Raw genomic sequence first — 27,787 nt, 5'->3', positions numbered from 1 at the left:
TGAAAATACTCATATTTTACATCCTGAACTCTAGAAATCAAAATAGGAGAATTCATGAAAAAAAACTCTTCAATTTAATGCAATAACCATCAATTTATATCAAAATGGACTCATGATCATACTTTGAATCATAATTCATGCAATAGGAATAGAGATCATAAAACCCATAAAATACCATACTTCAATTTGATAAAAAACCTTGAGAAATTGATTGGGCTTCATGGATGAAAGAATCCATGAATCAATACCTACATACCTTAAGTGAGAACACCAATTAATTTGGAAGAACTTGAGAGTTTTGATGGAGAACTTGGGTGAATTTACTTGAAGTCTTCAATAGAGTCATTGCGAGTCTTTTGTAGAGAGAGAAATATTTGAGTAGATGAATTGTAGAAGAATGAATAGAATTAAGGTTTATGTTAATTTATAGAGTTAAATTGGGTCCTAAAAATGTTAAGTTTTAGTAGCTAACAATTTGGGAAAAGTCTAAAACGCCCTTACTAAAATTCAATTCTACTAGAAAATCCTAGTCAGGTCCGCGACATGGACTTGGCGCGGACCTTTATGTTTTGTGCAGTTTCTTGAGAAATCTATCTTTCAATCTACGGGTCCTAAAAATCCACCGAGAATATGTTTCTGTAGGTTTTGACCCCCTGATTGATATTCCGAACTCATATTTTTCAAAAGGATTAAGGATAATGCATTACATGAAAGGCCTATTTCGAAAGCATTCTTAACGCACTTGTGAGCATTTTGAGGGATATTACAGTTGAGCTATTCTTAATTGAGTTCCTTGAGTTGAGTATCATGTTTAAGTTTCTTTTAAGCTATTTTACATACCGTACATTCCATGTACTGAATCCATTTGACGCTGCATCTTTTCATGATGCAGGCACAGGTGATACAGATCCTCAATAGGCATACCAATGAAGATCAACTTTCTACCCAACTTTGGTGAGACCTATTTGCATTCAGATGAGCTCTGAAGTCTTATTCATTCTTTCATTCTGTCATTTATTTACTAGTTTGAGGTAGTTGTAGGCCTGTCTCGATACCTATTTCAGAGTTAGAAGTTACAATATTCAGTTTATTCACTTGAGTATATTTTGAACCATAGAGTTATGTCTCTTCTATTTATTTATTTTATATATTAGAATTTTATGATTTAAACTAAGAGCATTAAGTTTGCATATTTTTTTGTGCCCATCTGAGTAAATTTATGAGTTAAAGTCTCTCTATTAGTGAGTCAGCCAGGACAAGGGTTCGTTTGGGAAACAGTAATGATTTCTTAGTAGTGGACATGCCTAGGGTGTAGACTCTAGGTGTGTCATGCATACAAACATAACTTGTAAACATACAATCATCACCTACCTTGAATCAAGACCTTGAAGCTCTATGAAACCCAAGCTTTCCCTTTCTTACGAATCCTGGCTTGTTCTTGGTGTTAGTGAATAATACGATACAAATAATCAATGATAATGTCTTAAATATACCCGGATTACTATTGAAGAGAAAATAAGTCATCGCTCACCTTGAATCACAACAACCACAAGTTTCAATCACAAGTAGAAAATCAAGTACTATTAGTACCCGACTCAATCGTAATACACAAAAAGGTGCAAAAAGTACAGAGTAAGTACAAAAATTATGAATACTCAGCAAGTTCTGATTACGAACCCTTTCTACAAGCGATAACAAGATATATCCTAAAAGTTCTAAGTATAATTATTACATAAAATAATTCACCACTACATAATATATAGAGCATGTATTTTCTCAAAGTTACACCACTAATAATATAACACGACGCCTCAAATGTATCTACTCAAATCAGTATTACATCCATATCAACATCTTAACATCAAGTCAATATGAAATGCAATGAAGATGAAATGTATTGTAATGAAATGCATCAAAATGACACATGTTATGCATGATTGATCATTCTCTCAGTGAACAATTGCAAGGTTATGATTGTGCCTGGATTATGACCATGAGCCAACATCGACAACCACCTTACTTTTCACTATTATTATACTAGTGAAGGGCATACCAAGATGACTCCACCCATCTCTTTTGAAAGCTACTTACCACCAGAATTTCATTCAATATAGGAGGAATCAGAAACTAGTGGCATCATAAGGAAGGCTTGGACCAGTATTCATATAGAGTTGTCTTTGTATAGGGCATATGCTAAATTGAAAACACTGAAGAGCATGTTGTAACACGTGAATGATTACATGGATTCTTATAAGAAAACACTGACTATAGCGAGGGAGCAACTTGAATTTATCCAAGGAGCAAGTACCGGGTAATATGTTGATTGAGCAGAAGAAGAAGCTAATACTTGAGGTGGAGAAATTAAACTCTATTGAGAAGCAGGTAATCTAGATCAACTTGGATAAAGAATGGTGATTCTAATACCAAATATTTTCATGCATTATGGAAAATTAGAACCAACCACAATGTTATTACCTCTATGTATACTAAGTCCAATGTTAAAATTATTAAGCCACTAGCTATTTAAAGGGAGTTTATTAAGGTGTTCTCTAGCTTGATGGGGGATAATGCAACTGAATTACCCTGTGTTGTTTCAGAACTAATAAAGGCAGATCAGTTTTTTGTCAACCTACAATAACACTCAGACCAGTAACTTATGAAGAGATTTTAAAGCTATCAACAGTACGAATAAAGAGAAAGCCCTAAGGGTGGATGGATTTTGTATTGTGTTTATCACTAGGAACTGGGAGATAGTTAAGGCAAATGTGGTGGAGCATATGCAATATTTCTTGAGAACAAGTGTTATGTACCCTGCAACAAACACCGCTGCCATTACTTTGATACCTACATCTCCCACTCATGTCAAATATTACAGGACTATAGTACGTTGTTGTACAATGTATAAGATTATATCTAAGGTCTTGCCTATGAGATTGAAAATAATCATTGCTAACTAATGGGGCATGCACAATCTACTTTTGTTGATGGAAGAAGCACCATTGATAATATTTTGTTTATCCATGAAATCTTTAAGTTCTATACTAGAAAATGGATCTCCCCAAAATGTTTCTTAAAATTTTATCTAAGGAAGGCGCCTAATACCATAAAATGGAGCTTTTTAAGAAAGCTATCGGTGGATATGGGGTTTCCTGCTAAATGTATCGAATGGATCATGACATGTGTGTTTAGTGTATTTTACTCCTTACTGATTAATGGGGTTTTGACTCCACCTTTTCAGGCTAAAAGAGGATTGAGACAAGGAGAACTTATGTCTCCTTATCTTTTTGTCTTAGCTATGGAATATTTAGGAAGGGAGTTGAGCATGCTTTCTCATAATGGAGATTTCAACTTTCATCCTAGATGCAGTAAATTAGGTAGTGTTAATATATGCTTTGCAGATGATTTTTTTAAAGTATTGCTGGGGTGATATTGAGCCCGTTTGGATGGGCTTTAAGTATGTCAAAACCAACTTAAAACCCCTTTTTAGCTTTTGGACGTGTTTGCCTAATGCTAACTTTAAGCCATACAGTTCTTAAAGTCAGTCAAAAATGAAAAGTTAGAATTCCTAACTTTTTTTTCTAAGTGCTTAAAGTCATTTTCTTTGACCATGAAAATTACTTTTATATCCCTTATATTTTAACTAAATTCCAAACTACCCTTTTTATTCTTTTAACCCTAAAATTCACATTATTTTCCTCATTTAAGCACTTTTATCCAAACACTCAACTGCTTATTTATAAAAATAACTTTCAGCACTTCATAGTTCTAAAAGCACTTTATATATAAAAGTTATTTTTTTAAGCCCATCCAAACGGGCTTATTATTTCAGTTAGACTCTTACATGCTGCCTTTAAAAGATTTTCATTAGCCTCTAGACTACATGCTAATGATACTAAGAGTGCATTATACATTGCTGGAGTGACATAACACATTAAAAAAGAGATGTTGCAGGAGTTGGAGTTTGAAGAAGGAGCCCTACCATTCAGGTATCTTGGGGTGCCTTTAGACACAGAATATTAGTGTATACCACTATTTGCCTTTGATGGTATGCAACAAAATTACTTGTTGGTTAGCTAAGCTACTCTCTTATGCAAGAAGAGTTCAGTTGATTAAATTAGTGTTGTTTGGTGTGGAAGCATATTAGGCATAAATAGTCCTCATTCCTAAGAAGATGCTTAACACTATTGATCAATTATGTAGAATATTTTTATGGACTGGTTCTATTACAATGTCTTAAAAGGCTTTAGTATCTTGGGATAATGTCTGTAAACCCCAGACTGTTGTAGGGTTGAATATACTTAACTTGAGATTATGGAATAAGGAAGTTATCCTAAAATAATTGTGAAACGTGGCAAGAAAGAAGGATTTTTCATGGATTCAGTGAATCCATAGTTTTTTTATTCCCAAAATGCTTCTTGGGTTGTGAGAAAAATCTTGGAATCAAGGAAGATCTTATTATATGGAAATACTAGTGAAAGTGCTCTATTTGCAGGTTTTAGGACAATTCAGCAGGGTGAAACTTATTCCATAAAAAAAGATGTATGCTAGCTTGTTGCAACAATATCCTAAGGTGGAGTGGATAAGTTGTACTTTACACTCTTATGTGCATAGATTTAAATTTATATTGTGGTTATCTACCCAAAATAGACTTGTAATAGTGGAAAGGTTGTTGAAATTTAGGATCCAAGTGTCTCCTGATTGTGCTTATTATGGATCTACTGTAGAATCCTTTGATTACCTATATTTTGAATGTCTAATTACTAGGATTCTATGGAGAAGGTTGTGTCACTGGATGGGAATTATTAGGAGCATTCAGGATTGGCATGCTGAATTGAAATGGGTGTGTATGCTAGCCAAGAAGAAAATAGAAAGAGTTGAGATTCTATAAAGTATTTTTGTTATGCTTGTCTATATTATCTAGGTTTTAGAAAAATGAGATCAAATTTCGGAAGAGTAAGTTTGATGCAGATAGAGTTTTGAAAGAGATATTTATGCATATACATATCAGAAGTCAAATAAGGAAGAAGTGACAATAGCACTCCAATAAGTTGTTGGCAATCCTTAGGAGGTGATAGTTTTAGTCGACTCTTTATAGATAGTTCTTTGATGTATTCATAGCTTATGTAGGTTTATTTCATGAGAGAGTAGGTAGTCCAAATACTATTATAGTTTGTAAGTTAATTTTGGTTATCAATGCGAAATCTAATCTTTACCACAAAAATGTTATAAAATGCACTAGTCAAAAATGATATACACTTACTTTCTGTTAGAACTTTCAGACCTAGGGGAATTCATAAGGTCCATATACCAGTTAGAACTATTTTTCATCAATACAACAACACTCAACAAAACTATTCTCCTTCGACACAATATACACATGGGAATTGTTTTTTATTGGCACAATACCACTCGCCAAAATCATTTCCCATAGGATGGAGCTTTCTCTTGCCGAAACTATTTCCATCAGCATTATAGGAATATTAATTTCACAAATAACTCAATGGATAATATCAAAAAATAACTATAATGCAAAAAAAGTGTGGTATAAATATGTATAAACAAATATATCACATCCACTCTGTAAGGGTACCAAGTTAACTCATTTAATTTTTACAAATGACCTTATGATTTTTTGTAAGGGAAATCTGAGTTCAGTTACAAGAGTTATGGAAGCACTTACTCACTTTAGTGAGGTAATAGGATTAATAGCAAATCTGGACAAATCAAAACATATTCATAGCTAGAGTGGAAGAAAGTGTTGAATAAAATATTTTGACAAATACTGGATTCTCACTTGGCTCACTACCAAGTAAGTGGGCTGCCACTTACTTCTAAGAAATGGAATAGAATGGATTATCAACAGATGGTGGATAAGATTACTAGTTGAATTAGAATGGCCTACTCTAAACACCTATCATATGTTGGACGATTGCAGATTATTATGGATGTCTTATTCTCTATGTATAACTTCTGGGGGCAGTATTTATATTACCACAAAGTGTATTAAAAGAGATTGATAGAAAATGCATGGAGTTCTTATGGAGAGCTACTGAAGGTAAGAGGAAAATAACATTAGTAAAATGGACTAAAGTTTGTGTTCGGAAGAAGTATGGTGGTCTTAAAATCAAGGGGTATTGCAATTGGAATATAGTTTCAGTGGGGAAAGTATTATGGCAATTAGAAAAAAAGAACATCATGTGGGTTAAATGGGTTAATGGTATTTATATGAAGTCAACTGGGAACATTTGGAATCATAGTCCATCAAGTGATTGTAGCTAGTACTGAAAAAATTTAAATTCTTTGAAGGCTCAGATGATTTGCTAATTTCAAGGAGATAACTATATTCTCACACCAACAGAAGACTATTCTATTTCTCATAGCTATCAAGCTATGTTGGGTAGTCTACTTAGGATTCAAGAAGCAGAATTAATATAGAGCTCAGTTATGCTGCCCAAGCAGAGCTTCATAGTTTGGTTGGCTTGTCAAGATCGATTGCTTACAAAGAAAAGGTTGGTGCGGCTAAAAATTCTCATTGATAATACTCAATTTTGCCTATGTGAAAAGGACCAAGAAGAGACACAATTGCATCTATTTTGACAGTGTGATTGGGTCTCAAAAGTCAGAGATAGTGTAAGTAGATGGTTAAGAATAACAATACAATATTCAGGAATTTGTAATACACTCCACTAGATCAAGAGGAGAGGATGGAAGTAGTTTCAAAAGGATATAGTAGCACTAGTTTGGGGGGAATTGATATATTATACATGACAGTCAAGAGATAGAAAAAAAATTTAGCAAATAAGTGTGCAACCTGTGTATGCCATCATACAAATATAAAAGAAAATATACCAAAGAGTATACATGTTAAAATGCACAAAGAAAGCACAAAGATGTTAGAATTTGATTTCAAAATTATGTAACTAGGTATTTGTTTTTATTTCCTGAGATCTAGTGATTTGAGGTACCCTTCCTAAAAGGTGGCCGAAAACACTAGAGGCTCTTTAGGTTGTAAATATTTGAGGTGGTATGGTAATATTTCATATTTTATTACCAAAAAAACAAATATGTCACACCCTAAAGTTGAGGGACACAACTGACACCTAATGCAAAAACTTAGGCTTGAGCTGATCCTATTGATTCATTTGCTAATGGCGTATGACATCGACACATAATCAAGAAAACAAACAAGTATACGGTGGTTTAAAAATAATCCCTTAGCTGCCAAGGCTCATGTCAATAGCTCTATAAGAAAATAACTACACCCAACAGTTTATATAAAGCAATAACTAGCTAGCACATAAGCCTATTTGGGTGTCGAGGCCACCGTGGTGTCTATGAATGCATAAACATTATGTGGACTATTAAAGCCACCGTGATTTCTATATAGAACCAGAAACCAGCTACATATCTAAACAATACATTAAACAACTATAAAACTTCAGTCAACCAGCAATCAAGGCCAACATAAATATTAACGTGGCTATACAACCCAACACACTAGTTTGCATTTGTAATGATCCTCATGGTCATTTATGTATTTTGTATGCCTTTTCTATTTTGTCCTTCCCCATAGCTTTCTTGTAGTTTTTGTGTGATTTTAGATTTTGTCGCATGTTTTCCGAAGAGGTCGGATAAGTTTTGATCAAGTTTTTCCCTTTAGATTCCTTTGAAGTAAAAGAGTTGATTTTAGTTAATATCTAGAGATTCTAATGTCGTATGAAAATTCTGAAAATTCCATTAGTTCTAGAAAGATCATTTTGGTCTAGCAGGATAAATACTTTGGGTTTTGAGGCTGTCGTTTTGAGTTTGTATTATTTGGTGTTTTGGCTTTGAAGTTTTGGCCAAAGTTTGACTTTAGTCAACATTCTTGATAAATTCATCTAGATGAAAATTCCGTTAGCACGATTAGCTCCAAAATGACAACGTTGGTTTAGAACAACCTTTGGTTTGGATATTGAGGTGTTTGGGATGAGTTTGTAGCCTTTGTCGTTTTATTTGTTATTTCTTTGTAAGTGATGACTTGGGTCAACATTTTGATGAAACGACCTCTGTTGGTTATTTTATCAATTTTGTTGAGTCCGAATTATTATTTTTGATTAGGTATCATAGTTTATTTTTTTCAACAAGGTTTCGAATGAATTTTGAGCCCCTTTTGGGGATATTTCACCCTTAGTGTTGTTCGTGAAGGGTCAACGTGGATGACCTCTGCATTCGAAGCTGGCTTTTTGTTAGCGGAGGGTTATTTTTTCCTGGCATTTCTTTAAAAGACCAACCCATTTTCTATATGTCTTTTATTAAAATAACTCTAGTCTTTTGGTGACTTTGGGAGATTTTCTTGGTGGATTTGGGTGATTCTTGTTGAGTTGCATCGAGAATTCACATGGGCACGTTCTAGGGTCATTGAATCTTCGGTTTATATTGATAATTCCCTCAATTTTCTCTTTCATTCACAATTTTTATACTTGTTGAGATAAATATTTGAGGGGTTATTTTGGCTCCATTGTTGCTCAGATTGTGCCTATTTTTGGGGCACAATTTTCTTGAGCAGTTTGGACCTCATGACTGAGTCAATTTTGTGACTATATGTGCGGGTTCCACTATTTTTATTTTTGAGTTTGTGTTTCCGATTTCAATTTTCTATATTCATATAGCTATTGTTTTGTTTGTTTTTTTATTCCTGTCGTGTTATTGATAGCTTTTTATCATTAGGAGGCCTCTTTGGAGGAAAAAGCACTAACGTTGTGGTTCAGGTTCAGTTTTAACCTTGAAGTAGATTACAATTTTTCCTTTTAAACTTGGCTTAGATGGTTTATAATGAGTCGTATGATCGTTAGGAAGGTGTAGGATAATAATTTAGGCTTTCTTAATCCTTAGACTTTGAATTGACCATCATCGGGTGATTTAACTTAGTGCTTAGCTGATAAGCCTTGCTTTAGGTTGAACATTGTTTTTGATATCATTAGTATCCTTAGAAATGGCTTTTAGGTGGTGTGAAACATAGGTTACCACGGGTTTGCTAGGTTTGGCTTGTATGGTTGTTTCTGAAGTGCTTTTGAGTTTATAAGATATGTTGTTATTAATTGTTGGGCTCGAGGCCATGAGCTTGGACTGACTAGAGTTCTAGGTTAATACTACTTCTCTGTGACAGGTATTTAGTTGGTTGTTTTATGGTGTGACTTGGTTTCTTTGAGATTGGTTGACAATGTTTTGGTGTGTATCCATGTGCATGACTTCGGTAATCAATATGTCATAATTGGAAATAAAAGAATATGATGGTTTTGAGTCATTTAAAAGGGTTTTTATCACTATTTCTACTTGGTTGGGCTCCGAGGGAGCGAGTACTTATTTTAACTAAAATGAACTTTTTTTAACGGGAAGTATATTACTTTTGATTTTATGTGTCATCTAAAGGGATTTTGCTTATTCCTAGTGGTTTCACTTTCGAGGCCGAAGTTCGGAAAAATCATTGAATTTATAAGATTGTGGATGAAATAAAACTACTTTCCTGATAAGCTTGAGGAGTTACTGCAAGGCAGCCCGCAGACTGAAATTTGGGTTATGTTTTCACTTGCATATCATTTATTAACGAGTTTGAGGTGTCATTCTAGGTGGCTCAAGGGTTCTAATAGGCTTCCACGTTTAAGCATTTTCTCACATTACATTGTGTCATATTATCCTATTGTATGGTTATGATTTTTGTGTATTTGAGTGCTACTTGTTTGTTAGTGTATGACCTTCTTTATCCTCAGTGTTGTTTACTATTTGTTAAATTGCTAGATTATAGTTATAGCACTATCATACTCCTTTAACTATATAAATGATCTTTCTGAGATCGCCAAGCCTATAATTCCTAATGAGTACCCCATGTTTTAGTACTCATACTATATTTATGCATCTTTTTCGGACACATCTCCCAGTATGAGCCACTGTCAGTGAGCGTTGGATCTCTCATGGCTATCATAGACTTGGATCGTGGTGAGCTCCTGGCATACAGAGACTTGCTACTTTCCCTATTTTGTACTAACTTGTAGTTTATATTTTGGATAGTCAATTACCTTGTATATATATCCTTTTAGACTTAGTATCTCCTGCACCAATGACACTAGGTCCGGGGAATTTGGTCTTGTGCTAGTTTGTCATCTTGGTTATCTTTGGGCCTCTTTTTATATTGCGCATCGTACTTACAAATATATACTATGGTCCATTACTATATTTTATTCTTGGTTCCGCTTGTTATTAGTTATTATGATAACATTTCCATCTTTTGTAATTTTTGGTTTGGGTTTTGACTTACCTACTCGGGGATTGTGGTAGGCGCTATCATGGCATGATTTCGAGTCATGGAAACAGGCCTCTGTGAATGAAATACTTGGATGGGACAGGCCCCTGACCTACCCCAAAATCTATAAACATCAAAACAAGCAAAATTCTAGGACTGTTGCAATTCTTGGAAGAAAAGAGTCAACCAATCATCTAGATAGGCAGCTATACTACTCGGTAGGTTTTTCTGATCATCACTCAGGATATGTAGGCATAAATGCAATACCCCAGGCAAGGGGGCGTCAATAAAGAAATATTATATTGAGCATGAAAGACAAATTGAAAGCTAAAACTGAAATATAAGTACTAAAAAAGGCAACAGTACCTTATCTCCCTATAATAAGATAATATAAAGACATAACAAGAAATAACCTGACTTGTCCCTCATAAGCTCAACAGTTACAAACACCACACAATCACTATAAGTCCTAATGAGTGCAAACAAATGCTCTATATTAGCCCCCTTACCTAGATCCCAATGATAATCTGATTTGATATGTCTGAATGTACATGTGCTATGAATAAATATAAATTTGAGGCTATGTGGTACAATACATATATGTTTCCCCATAGGTACAACCTATTCGTCCGTAGGTATCATATACCCAGCTTGTAGGTATGGTCTACCTGACCTGTAGGCATAGTTTACCCAACCCATAGATATTGTATATCAATCAATCATTACGCTTAAGAAACTTGTAGTATTAGTGTCCGCTGAGGCCAAAACAAGCTCATACAAGACATTCAGACAATCAATATTCTACCAAGTACACAACTCATATTTATCCCTCCTTATAGAATGTCTCCTGCTGAGCTAAAAGAGTTGAAGGATCAGCTGAAAGACTTCACCATAAGGTGCACCAGTATTATTCGTGATAAAGAAAGATGAGTCACTAAGAATGTGTATCAATTACCATCAGTTGAACAAGGTAACTATAAAGAATAAGCATCCCCTTCTAAGGATCGATGACTTGTTTAATCAGCTTCAAGGTGCTAAGTACTTCTCAAAAATTGATTTGAGATCAAGGTACCATCATACGAGTTCGAGAGAAAGACATTTCAAAGACAACTTTTAAAGCTAGATATGGCCAGTTTAAGTCCTTGGTAATGTCTTTTGGATTGATTAATACCGCAACAGTGTTCATGGACTTGATGAATAATATATTCAGGTTGTATGATTATATTTATTGATGATATTTTGGTATACTTATGTTCAAAGCTGAGCATGCTGATCATTTATGAACATTCCTTCAGGTTCTTCGTGATCAAGAACTTTATGTGAAGTTCTCTAAGTGTGAGTTATGGTTGAACTTAGTGGCTTTCTTAGGCCATATTTTATCAGATGCAGGCATTATGGTTGATACACAAAAGATCAAAGTCGTAAAAACTTAGCCCAGACCCACTACTACAACAGAGATTCATAGTTTCCTAGGGTTAGTTGGGTATTATGAAGGTTCATAGAGAGGATTTCTTCACTTTCAGAACCATTGACGAAGATGACTCAAAAGAAGCTAAGTTCCTATGGAATGAGGCTTGCGATCTCAGTTTCCAGAAGCTGAAGGATAGTAACATCAATACCAATTCTATCTTTGCTTGAGGGTTCAGAGGGCTATTCAGTATACTGTGATGCTTGTGGTGTTAGGTTGGGATGTGTTCTGATACAACATGGTAAGGTGATATCATATGCTTCAAGACATTTGAGAAGTATGAGAGCAACTATCCGACCCACAATTTAGAGTTGGCTATAATTGTGCACACATTAAAGCTTTGGAGACACTATATTGACAATTTTACAGATCATAACAGCCTTTAGTATATCTTTAGAAAGAATGAGTTGAATTTATGATAGCGTCAATGGCTTGAGTTACTAAAAGACAATGACATAGATATTTTATATCACCTAGGGAAGGCAAATGTGGTAGCCGATGCCCTTAGTCACAGATCTATGGATAGTTTATCCTATTTAGGTGTTGAGGAGCGTGAGTTATTTCGAGAGCTTCATCAGTTAACTAGCTTAGGATTCTGATTATTATAGGTATGTGATAGTAGGGTCACAGGTTAGGACATAGTCATATCATCTCTAGTGTTAGAGGTTAAGGCACGACACCATAAGGATCCCAACTCAGAGTCAAGGCTCACGATTATGAGTCATTACCCTTTGATAAAGAAGGAGATGGAGACCTTAGATATAAAGGTCATTTTGTGTTTTGAATGTTGTAGGGCTTCGACAATAGATTATGGCAGATATACATCATTCCCATTATTCTATTCACCCAGGTTTAACGAAGATGTACCATGATATTAAGGAGATCTATTGATGGCATGGGATGAAAAAAGATATTACTGAGTTTGTGGCACAATGTCCTAATTGCTAACAGGTAAAGATTGAGCACCGTAAGCCTATCGGGCTAGTCCAGGAGATAGTTATTCCATTGTGGAAATAAGAAGCAATTAATATGGATTTTATTACAAGGTTACCACAATTGATTTGTAAGTTTGACTATATTTGGGTAATTGTAGATAGGCTAACAAAATTAGACTATTTCTTACCAGTCAGGACTACTTTTACAGCCGAAGACTATGCAAGGCTTTATATTAGAGAGATTGTTAGGCTACACGGTGTCCTATCATTGTTAGGCTACACGGTGTCCTATCATCTATTATCTCTGGTAAAGGGGAACGATTTATCTCTAAGTCTTGGAAATTTTTCCAAAAAAGATTGTATCTGGGATGTAGGTTAATGTAACTACAACCTATCACCCTCAGACAAATAGACAGGCTGAGCGCACAATTCAGATGCTCAATGATATGTTATGGACATGTGTACTAGACTTTAAGGGAAGTTGGAATGACCTATTTCCTCTTATTGAGCTTGCATATAATAATAGTTATCATTCAAGTATCAGGATGGCTCCTTATGAGACTTTGTATAGGGGAAATATAGAACCCTTATTGGATGGTTTAAGGTGGGTGAGTCAGGGTTGATTGGACTTGACTTAGTACAACAGACAGTGGACTAGGTTAAGCTCATTTGAGAGCGGTTGTTGACATCTCAAAGCCTCTAGAAGTCATACTTGAATGTGTGACGAAGGGGCTTAGAGTTCTGTGTTGATGACTGAGTGTTCTTGAAAGTCTCACCTATGAAAGGTATTATGATATTTGGAAAGAAGGAAAAGCTTAGTCCATTATTAATTAGGCTATATCGAATCCTTCAGAGGGTAGGACGAGTGTCTTATGAGTTAGAGTTTCCTTTAGGGCTAGAATCTGTTCATCCAGTCTTTCATGTATCGACGCTATGAAAGTGCATAGAAGACCCTTCTGGGTTATCCCAGTTGAGGATGTTCAGATCATAGAGGAGTTGTCCTATGAGGAAACTCCAGTTCTCATATTAGATCGACATGCCTGAAGAATGAGGACCCAAGATTTTGCTTCTGTTAAAGTCTTGTGAAGAAACATGAATAGAGAAGAGCTGACCTAGGAAGCTGAGGATGGCATAAGGTCTTAATATCGTCACTTGTTTCATACCCTAGGGTGACATGGCATATTAGTTTATATTAGTACAGTGATGTAAGATACTTATTTGGTCTTTTAAAATGTTGCTTATTAATATGGTTGTTGTTGTTGTATTTTTGCTCGCACTATTATTGCGAAGCTGGAGTGCTTAGGTATATATGTAGTCCCGTGAGATGCCTAGATTGGTATTTATGCATTTCAGGTTCTTGGCTAGTCATATTTATAGAGGAGACTCTGCTAAAATTTTGGCAACTCCTAAGGACTTAACTGTGTGACTTAGATTTTTCATTCAAGGACGAAGGTTTCTAAGAGGGAAATGATGTAACACCCGACTTTTTAAAATGTCTAAATTAACCCGTGTCCTAGTGGTATGACAAAGAGTAATTGATAAATTAAAAATTATGTGGTATGTCACATTTTAAGCGTTCAAGGTTCATATTTTAAGTTTTGAAGTTAAGTAGGTTGAAAATTAAAATTTGCCAAAAATTATAGCAAGTTCCATTTTAAAGATTTTTCTGAAATTTGGATCAAATATCTCGGAGATTTTCTCCAATATATGAGAAGTTATGGGGGAAGCAACCTATCAAATTGAAGTTCTATGGGTCTAGTTTCCAATGCATCAAACCATTCATTCATATGACTTTAGAATAGAGAGATAGTCGTATTTTTGTGAGATGAAGCAAGAGGGCATGTGAGATGGGCCCAAGGTCGGTGGAGGATAGATATAATCAGCCACCTTTATTTTCTTCTTCATTTATTCTTGTTCCAGTTCATGAAAAAATAGAAAAGTTCCAAAATATTCCTTAAAATACTCATTTGATCCTTGTGATCTCATCTTGCAAGCTTCGAAAAAGTTGCTCTATATCGCGAGCTTGTCATTTTGATATACTTTCTTTGTGGATTGTGTGGCGTAGATTCGTGGGAGTTGTAGCAGCAGGTTTTTTGTTGCTTTGTGATGTTTTGAGTTGTATTACAAGCTTAAGATCAAGGTAAGAGCTTCATTTCATTGATTCTAGCTTCGATAAGTCGAAAATGGTAATTTGCAATTGAAATCCACATTTTTTGTTGGATTGTCGTGGTATCTTGTATTCATGTGTTGATTGTGAATATTTCATGTTGTAGTATTAGGAAGGGGTTGGAAATAAATCAATAGTCCACGTGAAATTATCGAAAAATGTATGTTAAGGCTATTTCCTTTTTTCGGCATGTTTACTTAAAGCTCGGGGCAATACAACAGGGTCGTTATCGTTGATATAATCATATCCATAATTGTTGGTTGTTGGCTGATTGAGTTGTTATAATCCTCCATTGTAGGGATTCTTATTTTGTTAGTAGCAGCCCTATGTTGGACATAACCTAGAGATCATTCGTATGGGTTGCTTATAGATAAATTGCTCCCATTTAGCCTATTGAATTGTTATTTCCCTTGAGGCTATTGTGGTTAGTTGCAAGAATGCGATATTTTCCTAAGAGTTCTATGAGTTTTCTATGGGGCTATATTGATGCCTAAGAGGGCTATGATTTGCCTATAGGGCTTTGTTGTTGCTTAAGAGGGTTATAAATTGTCTACGGGGCTATATTGATGCATAATAGGGTTATGTGTTTCCTACGGAGCTATGTTGTTTCCCAAGAGGGCTATGAGTTGCCTATAAGTCTATATTGACGCCTAAGAGGGTTATGCGCTGCCTACGGGCTATATTGTTGCCTAAAAGGGCTATGTGACTACCTACGATGCTAGGAGACTATGGAAACGGGTATATAGATTGAATTTGTACCTTTTGGGTATATGGGGGCATGGGTAGGTGGTCTTGTTTGCTGTTTGTACCTACCGAGCTTATGGAGACTTGGTTATGTTGTTGTTTGATTATTTTTGACATATTTAGATTTAGGAGCTTATCTTATTCTTGATTTCTTTACCTAATTACTTTCAGTCTATTATGATACCTACTGATTTAGTCTATTACCTTTCATACTCAATAAATTATTTCATATTGACGCTCTATTGCCTAGGAACACTATATTCATATCTGCAGGTCCCGATAAATGACCCGATAGACCTCTCTAGCAGCACGGTTGACTTCTAGTAGGTTGGCTAGCCCTTTTCTTCTAGAGCTATCAGAGTTTTGAGGGTTGTTGGATTTTATTGTAGATAGTTTTAGGTTGGTTCCGACCAAGCTTACTACTCTTAAAGGCTTATAGACTAGTGTGTGAGTTATATAGCTACGTTAATGACCATGTTGGCCTAGTTTGTTGGTTTGTTGAGGCTTGATAGATGTTTGATATATTGTCTTGATATATACCTGCTTTTAAATTCTATATAGAGATCATGGTGGCTTTGACAGCCTATATAGTATTTGTGTTTCCCAGATATCATAGTGGCCTCGACGGCCCAAACAGGACTTGTGTGCTAGTTGACTATTTCTTTATATAAAATTTTGGGAGAAGTTGTTTCTTTTATAGAGCTATTGATAGGGGCCTTGCCTATCGATTGCTTATTTTTAAGTCGAGTTATACTTGTTTGTTTACTTGATTGCGTGTGGCTGCTATGCGGTAGTAGCAAATGGTTCAACAGGATTGGCTCAGGCATGAGTCTTGGCATTAGGTGTCAGTTGTGGCCTTGAAGTTGGGGCGTGACAGGCTACCTGAAAGCAAAACAACTAAGAACTTAACTGTAAACTGATCAACCATAACTTAGTCCTCTAGATGTGAGGAGGACTTTACCGAAACATCTTTTTGAAGGCTTAAGTTTGAGCGTCAGAATTTACATCATAAAATGATTAATATATTGAATATATTGATATATAAGACAAGGTCTGAGCATAAAATAAACACAATAACTAAAGGAATGTGAATTTGAGCATGAATAGTATAAATACAGTAACTCACTGAAGAGAGCCAAGGCGGAGACATGCGAAATAATAATTTAAAATTTTCTAATAAGATGGTAACATAAAATAATATCTTAAAACTAAAATATTGAGACATGTACGAACTGCAAGGTTTGGATAGACATGTTAATCTTAGGTCTCTTTTCATCCACAAAATGGTCAAACTGAAAAATCATTCAGATACTTGATGACATATTGTGGGTATATGTGATGTGGAAAATTTGGGATGAATATTTGTTGCTAAATAAATTTTCTTATAATAATAGCTATCAAGCAAGCCTTCAAATGGAACCATTCAATGATTTGTACAGAAGATATTGTAGATCTCCAATTAATTGATTTGAAGTCAGTGAGGCATAATTGGAATAACACTTGTTGATTTCTTAAATATTGTTTCTTGTTTGCAAAATGTTTTGACATGATTTAGAAAATATTTTACATTTGATATTTTTTCAAATGATTGAATTGACTATGAAGGCCATGATTCTTTCTAAGAATAGTTACTCTGAGGCTAAAGGTTATGTAATCTATTTTTGGTTATCATATTTTGATAGTTACTTAGGACGATCACGATTAATATTAAATATTGTATTCATTATCATGCAATTACTAATACCAGTGAAGGGATGAATATTATGGCTAAATTGAGGTTGTGGTTTAAAGTCTCCTATTGAGATAAATATTGATTACTACTAATTGAAGTGACTAAAATCAACTTGTACATACTACCATAAGGCACTTTAGCATGTATGGTCAAATACTTGTTGTATGCGTACATATAATGTTGGCTATTATGTTGGTGTCGATATAGTACTCTTAGTCAAGGTATAAATTTATATTTATTGAAACTTTGTTAAAGAATGACTTTGAAATATGCTTTAGATTGCTATTTCATTTCAAACGTCAATTGATGAGTTGATACGATATTTGTCATATCAATATTTTTGCATATTCCATGAATTTCGTTACATCTTGTCGTACTTATTGGAGAAACTATTGACGGCACATACTAGGCATGTGGAGTTAGACCATTTGGTCATTTTATTTTTGATTTTAGGAGCAACTATTTATCTGCTCGTACCACACACTTAGGAAAACACCATATTCTATCTCATTATTTTGGTGTGCCTCCACAATGATTTATGGGACAATATACATACTTTTATTATTTTGAGTTGTTAGGACCTGTCTCAATTGACAAAGTTCGTTCCTTGTCATAGAGGTTCCATAAGTAGTATATTATTCATTCAGAATTGTAAGAAATGATTAATATTATCATTTTTAGGTATTCTCATTTATAATGAAATGTATTAATTTTAAAAAATTGTAATCATGCGTGAATTTCATTTTTAAAATCACTATACTTTGGAAAAGCTTACAAAAATCTTGTTGGAACTTATGGGTGAGATTTTCCATAAGGATTTGATTTGTTGGGTGTCAATTATCATGACAATTATATATATATATATATATATTTAACATAATCATATCAATATCAACATAGACATATTCAGTAATAAGGTCAAGACGCATTTGAGTATACTACAAGATTGGTAAGACTAATAGGTAGCAAATGCAGAGCCTATAGGCATCAACTATAAGGCTAGAAACATGAATAAAACCAGTTGACGTTAATGGATTAGATCTGAAGAGATCAAATGCATATGATGTGAATATCACAAGGTACCAATTCAACACACCAACTAACTGTATTGGTGTCCAACATTTCATCTAAATTACATTAATTAGTTCACAAAAAATCTAAATGAATTAGAGAAATTCATTTCATTCTTTAAAACATTAAATCACTTGGTCTATCTTCAAAAACACTTTAGAATTAACGACTTAAGTACAACTTGATGCACTTGGTCACAAAACAGTTGGAAATCCTTTCATGCAATTAATCAAACACTTTGAAGACATGCATTAGAAGGACATAAATGAATGTCAAGCCTCTAGGTACCTTAGTCTTAAGTGAGAATCCAATCACTCGAGGCCAATAACACACCAACAAATCTCAATATATACATATTATGGCTTAATAACATCTATTACATAATTAACACATTTAATTCATTAAAAATAAAATAAGTCCTAAGTTCATACTTCACCATTCTTAAATTGAGGTGAGACATTGAGTTGTCCAATTCATTTATCTACATTCAATAGTTTATAAATGTCTTAAATGATCATTATGACTATCAGATATATCGCGCTTATTTCTTTAAGTTCAACTCATCATCTTCACTAATTACCATTAATATTCATTTATAGGAATCTACCAATTCATCAATCATCACACAACAATCACCATAATACTCATTGTATATCATAAAAATGATAAATCATCAAGCAAAAGTGGAAGAACTACCTTTGAAGTTCACTATTCAAAATCTCTACACTTTGGTGTTCTCGGTGGTTTCATTAAACTCTAACCAAATCACAAGATTGTGGTGTCAACTTTGTCTTACGGGGTTTTCATTAACATATATGAGGCATTAATATTTTTATTGACCTTGAAAATTAGTGAAAATCTTATATAGGAACCAAGCAAATTACAGACTTTTCAATGAATTTCTCTATGAGATTCTTGTCTATTCATAGCACAAGGGTCCGCATGACACGACACCAACGCTCACCTATTTGTCTTGGCCAGCTCAATCCTTCTCCCGATGCGAGACCATCACAAAATTAATTGATCCACCCAAACCTCTCCCTTGCGATGCCCTTAGATGCACAGTCTTGGCTCATTTCTAAATTGTGCAAAGGCTGCCTGGTGGCCTGACCTGATCATCCTCTTGCGATCTTCATATGATAGGTGAAACTATCTTGTCTCATCCCTCGTCCATGTGCAGCCTCCTTGTGGCGCGATATCATCACGAAGGGCTCCAGGAGATCTTTCCGTCTTTCAACTTTGTCCAACTCCATTTTTAAGCCCTAACACCCATGCAATTCACTTCCAAATCATTCTCTGACACCTTTATTAATATATTTACCATCATAGGACATATAATCTTAATTGTCATCATATTAATCATCAACTAAAAATGGATTAAAACTTTAAAATGAAATGTGTAATTGGCTTTTTTTTCAAGGTTCTATAGTTTAAGCCCAAACACGGAGATTAATTTCTGGACAAATGAACAGACCTTTCCTTTTGCCAACAATTAAGTAGACCGACTTTAGGGTTTAACGTCAAGGTTCATGATCCAAACCCTATGTGATGTAAACACATCTATGTCTGACCAAATTTCCTAATTGAGGGTCATAATTTTTCAAGTTATTTGGGTAAGTTCTAAATGAACAATGGTGGTGAAATGTTCAGCAGATGTTCAAAGTGTTGTGTGTTATGGCTTTGACTTCTTTAAGGTCAGACCAAATTATTTTCTTCTTCATCTTAAGAATAGAAATTTTCATACCTATTTTGGCACTAACAATTAAAGGGGCTTGTCAAGACTGCTGACTGCTGTAGTGCAAGTACTCACTAAATTTTTAGAATCTTTCCATCTTTTTTCATACAACAAATACATGTTAACTTGAGCAAAATATATCCTCTTAGTAACTTCACCCACGCGCATTTAGTTGTAGTAACCCCACGGCTCTATAAATACCCAATCAACAACAACGTGGCACAACACGAGAAATAAAGAGCGTGATAATATGAAGTTCTTCCACGCGAGTTGTAAGAAAGAAGAGAAAAAAAATGTTTTTAGTAGGAAAAACACAAGAACAAAGAAGAGAGACAAAGAGAGAAAAGTGGGTATTATCAATTCTTGATTCTGAACTGTGATTTCTTGGTGAAAGAGGGAAGTGGTATTATCAATCCTTGAAATGCAAAGAGAAGGAAGAGGAAGTTAACATGGGTATCAAGAAAAACCAAGTAAGAGTTGAAAAGCATTTGTTTCTCTATACTTTATGAATCTGAATTGTAATACCAAGCTAAGAGAAGCACCAATAAAGTCCACTTTTTTCTCTATGAATAATCTTCTTAGTATTAATCTCTCTTCTTTCAGCCTAATTTCATGTAGTATGAATTTGAACTTGAGGTGTGAAGCTTCAAGTTTCCAACTTTAGAAAAAAGGTGACACATTTATGGTATGTTTTAGGTTTTCTCTGGAATTCTTGAAGTTTCAACTTATTGAATTTGGAATAACGTTGTGGGTTTTCTTGGAATTATAGGGAGGTGACTTTGCTGGAAATGGAGAGTTTTGTTAAGTAATGGTTTTGATGGGATTTTAGGTATGGAGTCTTATTAGGACTTGGGGGTTGAACTTTTTTTCAAGATTGGGTTTTGGAGGGAGAGTTAGTTGAGAAATTTGGATTTCTGGTGGTGACCTCACTCAGCCCCTTTAAATCTTGTACTGTTACAAGTTAGGATTTTGGAGATTTGATTTGATTTGGCAATGAAAAGATTGCTATTAGAGGAATTCAATGTAGTTTCCAAGTAAGCTTTTTGGAGTTGGGAGGGAAGAAAACCCTAATTGAGTTGTGGATTGGGGTTCTGACCCTGACATTCTCTGTTTTCGACCAGTGGAAACTTTATAGTCTTTGCTTTTTGTGTATGGAATTTATGCTCTGACAGATATGCAACCACCACATCAGCATTCACGGATCAATCTTGCCGAATTGAAAGCTCAAATAGTGAGGAAACTCGGACCAGATGAGTCGAAACAGTACTTCTATTACTTGAATAGGTTGCTAAGCTTGAAAATAAGCAAGGTTGAGTTCAGTAACTTTTGTCTTAGGATCTTTGGAAGAGAGAACATTGCACTACACAATCAGTTTATCCGCTCTATTTTGAAAAATGCTTGTAATGCAAAAGTTCCACCGTTAAAGCTTGATAATAAGTTTTTGAAGCCTGGAGCAGCGCTTGGTAGTAATGAGGTTTCAAATGATGCTTATGAGCAAAATGGATCACGTGTTTTCTTAAGGCAGTCTTCAAGTCAACCAGGTTTGTCAAATGGGGACATTCTGCCATTATCTCCTCGAAAGGCCAGAACAGGCTTGCATGATCATAGGGGGCCTGGGGATCGCGGTAGTACGCTTGGACCAAATGAAAAAACTAGTTTTACATTTCAACAATCAACAACAGAATCAAATGATTTCGATGTTACTAAGAAAAATGGTGACTTGAATCCCCTTGATGGTCTGAGGCCTGTGCATCACAATCCAGAATGCACACAACGATCAGAGGATGAAAGGGAGGCGTCGAGTCAAGAAACAGCTAAACTTTCTTTAACAAAGAGACTACTTCAAGGTCCAGTTTCTGTACATAACAAACACCAGGTTAGAGGTTATGGGAAAGAGTTGCATGCTAGGAAAGAACTACAAGCTCCGCTTGGAGTTCCATTTTACCCTGTTAGTGTAGGTGGATCACATAGAGTATTGCCTTTGGCAACAGATAGTAAATTTGTTAGCTCTTCTAATTATGGTGCTTTGTTGGACAACATAACATTGAGGGAACGCATGGAACAGATTGCTGCAGAACAGGGCCTCGAAGGGGTGGGAAATGATTGTGCCAGTCTGGTGAACAAGGGTTTGGATTCTTACTTAAAAGGTTTAATCAGATCTTTTGTTCAACTTTTGGGTGCAAGGTCTGGGCATGAGCCTACTAAGATCAGCAAAAAGAAGCAGCCGGCCTATATGAAGCCTGTTAATGGTCTCAGACCAGGACATCATTTTCAGGTGAGTAATGATAGATCTCCAGAAGTCATGCAAGAACAGGTTCCGCACAGCCTAATATCATTGCAAGATTTTAGGGTTGCTATGGAGCTAAACCCACAGCAACTTGGCAAAGATTGGCCATTGCTGCTGGAGAAAGTATGTGCTCGTATCTGAGGAATAACACATATATGGGGACTTTGTTGTCTTCCGATTGAGCCTGTATTGGTCCCTACTGGATCAGATGGCACCGTCCTTCCAAGGGTCTTTGTGCTGCCTGGGTTGTTACCTCTCTTATGGCCCTTTGAACCAGTCAATAACTGTTAAGGTTGGACTTGTCTCTTGGAAGATGATAGGGACCAGAGCCGAGGCTTATTTGTCTCAGCTGCTTCAGGGCTTAACATTTGCCAGAAAACCCCCATTTATTTGCAATCACTGAAAGGGACTTGAAAAAGAGAATCCTTGTTGGTTGCTGTGTTGTATCATTAGTATAAGTACATCTGAATATTTTCTGAATTCTCTTGTAATTTATAGTCAATAGCAAATTTAGAACAGTTTTGGAGGAATAATTGTAGCATAGTGCTTTTGTAGAAAGGTGAAACTGAATGATGCAAGAGTTCATGTGTATCAACTTCAAGTTAAATAGATTTTCACCAGTGGCTTAATCAGCTCACAATTTCCTTTATTTTAAATCACAGCTTGTGCTGATGTGGTCCAAGTTTTGTTTTTCTTACATTGTTATTGTTCAGCCGAGTAACCCCATTAATGCATCTTATTTCTCCTTACTCTTGATGCTCAATTTTGTGGTGAGTGCTGGGACATCTCTGTAGTTGACTTAATTTACTCTGACTTTAGATGACAAACTTATTGATGTTTTTTTATTATTATATTGGAAATACCTACTTGACGAATAAAGATAATTGTTCATTCTTGTGATATATATAAAGTGGTACTTTGCATGTGGGAACACATCTTTGGTGTGTAATTATAAATAGTCAAATAGTTCTGAAGAAGCTACATATTAGTACTCTTAACGCATCCAACTTCTAATGATTGATGATTTTCTGGTCAGAACTAATAAAATTATTATTAATAGCGATCTTATTATATTTACTTATTTAATTTTTATTTGATCTACCTATAAAGTAATATTCTTGCGGGATACTTAAGTGAGATGTTAGTCTATCTCACTACTAAATGCGAGAATGGTGTTAAAGCTTAGTTGTTGCCTAACTCACTCTAAGGTATTTGTTAGATGTTCAGATTCCTTATTTATCGCTTGCCTTAAGGTCGGGATGAGTTTAAATTCCTGCACTAGAAATCAAACTTCGGAATATTTTGTTTTTCTTATAAGGCTTAGTAGAATTGCTTTGATTCCTGCACTGATCGCTTTTGATGCACTAGACTTGAGCAATGACCAAAAGTGTGATGGACTTAATTCACAGTTACATTGTAATGATACCCGAGTTAATCTGTCAGTGTTAGGACACTCTGTGACTTCAGTATATTTATTTATAACAATACCTTGTTGCTCCTTGTTCAGTGTGATGCATGTAGCCTGAGTATATTAACACTAAATCGCTTCAAATAACAACTCAAATTGTCCTTAGGGCTTAGTTCCAGTGACAAAGGTTGAGGGACTTGTGACTTAGGTCACAGGTACGAGCCCTGTGCCATGCGAACAAAGCTTAAGTGTAGAAGGGTAGAGAGGCGGAGCCATTATGGTCAAGTTTTGGAGGCTGCAGTTGGGCCATCAGAGTTAGATGTATCACCTAATCCTCCAGAATTCTTTTAAAAAAAAGTATCTGGGGGTTGGGGGGGTTGGAGTGGGAGTAGGGAGCAGAAAGAGAAATGAAAATGATAATTCGTTCGGACAATGGAATTGCAGTTGGAAAATGGAGATTCTTTCTTTTGCACAGGTAATGGAGATGGAACCAGCTATTCTTTCTTGAAACTGGTGATACTGTTTCTGGTCAAGGAAAAACGCTACCTACCTGGAAAAAGAAGAGGTCAGAAAAAAAGTTTCTCCCTTTTCCTATTTCTCTACTTATATATCTTTTAGTATTGAGTAAATAAATTTTGCTTCTAAGAACTGCAGTAGTGCATAACTATTCTGGAAGCTCTAGTGCTAGCTTTCATAATATTTGCCTATCTTTAAGTGTTTCTTACTTGATCCTTAAATGTAGTGTCTATATCTCATTATCGCTATGTACTTGTCCAATACAATTGACCTTCTAGTTTGATTGCATATTGCTAAACCTGTGGGGAATGTGGAATTGTAAGATCATTACTCTTGCTTGTTAATCATCAACTCTGCATTTTCTAAGTTAATTTGCCTTTAGATTTGAGAAATCGTCCTGCTCTTAGAGATTCTTGGAAATCTAATCATGGCCTACAATATCTTATTAACCTGTCTTCAAGGAACTATGCTGTAACTAGTAAAATTGTTAATTGGGTATTAAGAAGAAATTCAGATATCCATTTGTTCTATTGATGGACTTTAAGGTCTAAATTAGTGGTTAAAATATCACAATGGATGCTTAATTGTTTAGTTTGAGGATACTACGTGAAATTCTTGACAATATTCTGGCAATTACCCATGAGCAAAATGATGTAGCAAGGAAATGAAAAGAAGCAAGTTTTGTTAGTAACTTTGTATATTGCAGCTTAGAGATATGGGGAAAATAGCATGAGAAATATACTTTATCCAACTTAACATCAGAATATGATGACATAAATTAAAATCGCTGTTGATTAGGGAGGCTATTATGTAACATACCATTTGGCAGCTAATTATAATCAAGAAAAATGACCTGTCACAGTTTTGACCTAGTAATGATCCTAAGAAAGTATATTGGTTATTAGAAGTTTCTTCCATATATGTTGCACCCAAGCATGGAACCTAGTGGTCAAATGAAGTGGGTGAAAACCTTAGAGACCAGGGTTCAAATCTCAGTAGAGACAAAAAATGCTAGGTGATTTCTTTCCATTTGTCGAAGTTTTGTTGGGCAGCATTACCCAATACCTGTGTAGGTGGGAGGTACCAGTTAACTGTTGGAATACTCCAGGTGCACATGTCAGCCTGGACACCATTTTTATCCAAATAAAAAAATCTCTCTTCCATATACGTTGAGATAATGTGGATGTGCTTAATGGATTACGTAAGATTACCCAATGATGGCCTAAAATATCTTATGATCCCATTTTTGAGGAGTAATGTTGTAACCGGATGTTTAGAAGAAATTTCGATCTCCATTAGTCATGTCTAAATTAGTGATTAAAACGTAACAATGGCTGCTAAATGATACTACATAGGATATACTGTGAAATTCTTGCCAACTATTCTGGCAGTTATACATGAGCTAAATCATATCGAAAGAAAGTCTTAAAGTTCTTGTTATATTTGCCTGCTTTAGATGGATTGTCACTAGGGAGGCCTGTTTGACCCAAAATAATTTACAGAAGAGGGGTTTGCTTTAAGTAATAGATGCTATTTTGTGTGAAGAAGTCTAGGAAACAGTAGAGCATCTGTTTATTTTCTTGTTAATAAGAATGTAGAGCATCTGTTTTTGCATTGAAGAATTTCCAGAGAATGCTGTGAGTTGTTCCTTAATGTAACTGTGTGTCTCCTGGGTTATGCCTTTGAAGATTCGGAGTTTAATGGATTGTTGTCAAAGCATGTCTAGAAACCTGAAGCAGATCTGGAGAACCATTCCCATATGCATTTTTTGGACTATATGGCTTGAAATAAATAAGGCTTGCTTTGAAGGAAAAAGGATCCATGTTTCTAGAATTAAGAACTCCAGTTTGCATAATTTATATTTCTAGTGTAATAGCAGTAGAGTTGATGGTCTGGATTAGTACATGGATTTCTTAAGCTTGCTAGGAGAGATTACTTGATGTGCTGTTGCTTTTGTTCTATCATGTACCTTACTGTTACCTTTTTAATAAATCTTGACCTTATCAAAAAAAAAAAATCATATAGAAAGGAAGTGAAAAAAGATATTCTTTGTTGGTAACTTTGTAAATTGCAGCTCAAAGAAATGGGAAAAGATGCACGAGAAAGATATTTTATCCTACTAAACATCAGAATAAGACAAAAAAAAATCAAAACCACTGTTGATCTGTGAGGCTATTACATCACGTGCGATTTGCCAGTTTATATAGTTAAGAAACATGATCGTTGTGAAATACAGAGTCAATGGATCAATTTCCTTGTAGTATTATTCCAAGAATAAGAGCTATTTGTAGATGTACAAGTAAATCTATCTAAGGAAACAAAATCAGAAAAGGCCCCTAAATATCTCTATGATTATGCTACGAATATTATGAGTAGATATGACTATGTACATTTTGTAACACTCCCCCTCAAGTTGGAGCATAGATATTAATCATGCCCAACTTGTTAAAAATATATTATAGCTGAGTTCCATTCAAAGCATTCGTGAATATATCACCCAATTGCTCTCCTGTCTTCATATAGCCAGTAGAAATGACACTCTTGAATCTTCTCATGGACAAACTGACAATCGACCTCAATATGTTTTGTCCTTTCATGATACACTGGATTTGAAGCAATGTGTAGAGAAACCTTATTATCACGCCAAAGTTTTGCTGGAAAAGGAGGATTCATACCAACCTCAGCTAAAAGGTGTTGTATCCATAGTATTTCACATGTGGATTGAGCCATAACTCTATACTCGTACTCTGCACTAGATCGAGATTCAACATTTTGTTTCTTACTCTTCCAAGATACTATATTTCCACCATCAAAGATGCAATAGCCAGTAGTAGATCTTCTATCAATTCTTGATCTAGCCCAATCTGCATCTGCAAAACATTCAACACGAGTATGTCTGTGGTCGCTATACAATATGCCAAGGCCTGGAGCTCCTTTCAAATAACATAGAATTTGTTCCAAGGCAGCCCAATGTTTGATTGTTGGTACAAACATGAATTGACTGACAATACTGACTGCATAGGCAGTATCTGGATGAGTCACAGGAAGGTAGTTCAATTTCCCAATTAACCTTTTGTATTTTTCCGGATTATCAAAAGGGTCAGCATCATCTTTAGTAAGATGTACATTAGGAACAATTGGTGTGTCACAGTTTCGCTCCCAACTTTCTAGTTTCTGCAAGTAGGTCAAGTACATACTTTGAGATAAGAAAATCTCATTCTTGCTTCTAGCTACTTCTACACCCAAGAAGTATTTCAGCTGTCCCAAGTCTTTGGCATGAAACTTGGCATGTAAAAACTGTTTGAGAGAAGAAATTTCAGTACAATCATCTCCTGTAATAAAAATATCGTCAACATAGACAACAGGAAGAATAATACCAGTCACTAACTATGTGTAAAAGACTGAGTGATCACACTTGCTTTTCTTCAACTCAAATTCTTGAACT

General features: G+C 35.2%; 1 protein-coding gene across 3 annotated transcripts; it reads left to right on the top strand.

Annotated features, from left to right (window-relative positions):
• The first annotated feature begins 20,048 nt into the window (after positions 1–20,048).
• LOC129894734 (uncharacterized) lies at positions 20,049–23,074 on the top strand. Of its 3 annotated transcripts, XM_055970467.1 has the most exons (3): positions 20,049–20,601; positions 20,735–20,816; positions 20,901–23,074. In XM_055970467.1, exon 3 carries the CDS (start codon positions 21,306–21,308, stop codon positions 22,557–22,559), a length of 1,254 nt encoding a protein of 417 aa, XP_055826442.1. In that variant the 5' UTR covers positions 20,049–20,601; positions 20,735–20,816; positions 20,901–21,305; the 3' UTR covers positions 22,560–23,074. The 3 variants fall into 3 exon arrangements, with proteins under 3 accessions (XP_055826442.1, XP_055826408.1, XP_055826381.1); XM_055970433.1 differs by lacking the exon at positions 20,735–20,816 and having other exon boundaries at positions 20,828–23,074; XM_055970406.1 differs by having other exon boundaries at positions 20,735–23,074.
• The last annotated feature ends 4,713 nt before the right edge of the window (positions 23,075–27,787 follow it).

This window comes from Solanum dulcamara, chromosome 1 (genome assembly GCF_947179165.1).
Source record: "Solanum dulcamara chromosome 1, daSolDulc1.2, whole genome shotgun sequence".
Taxonomy (NCBI): domain Eukaryota; kingdom Viridiplantae; phylum Streptophyta; class Magnoliopsida; order Solanales; family Solanaceae; genus Solanum; species Solanum dulcamara.
Note: the sequence above shows the minus strand (reverse complement) of the source record. Positions and strands in the feature narration are given on the sequence as shown.

Excerpts from the sequence above, each read along its gene's own strand:
- LOC129894734 (XM_055970433.1), top strand. The coding sequence starts at position 21,306 with ATGCAACCACCACATCAGCATTCACGGATCAATCTTGCCGAATTGAAA.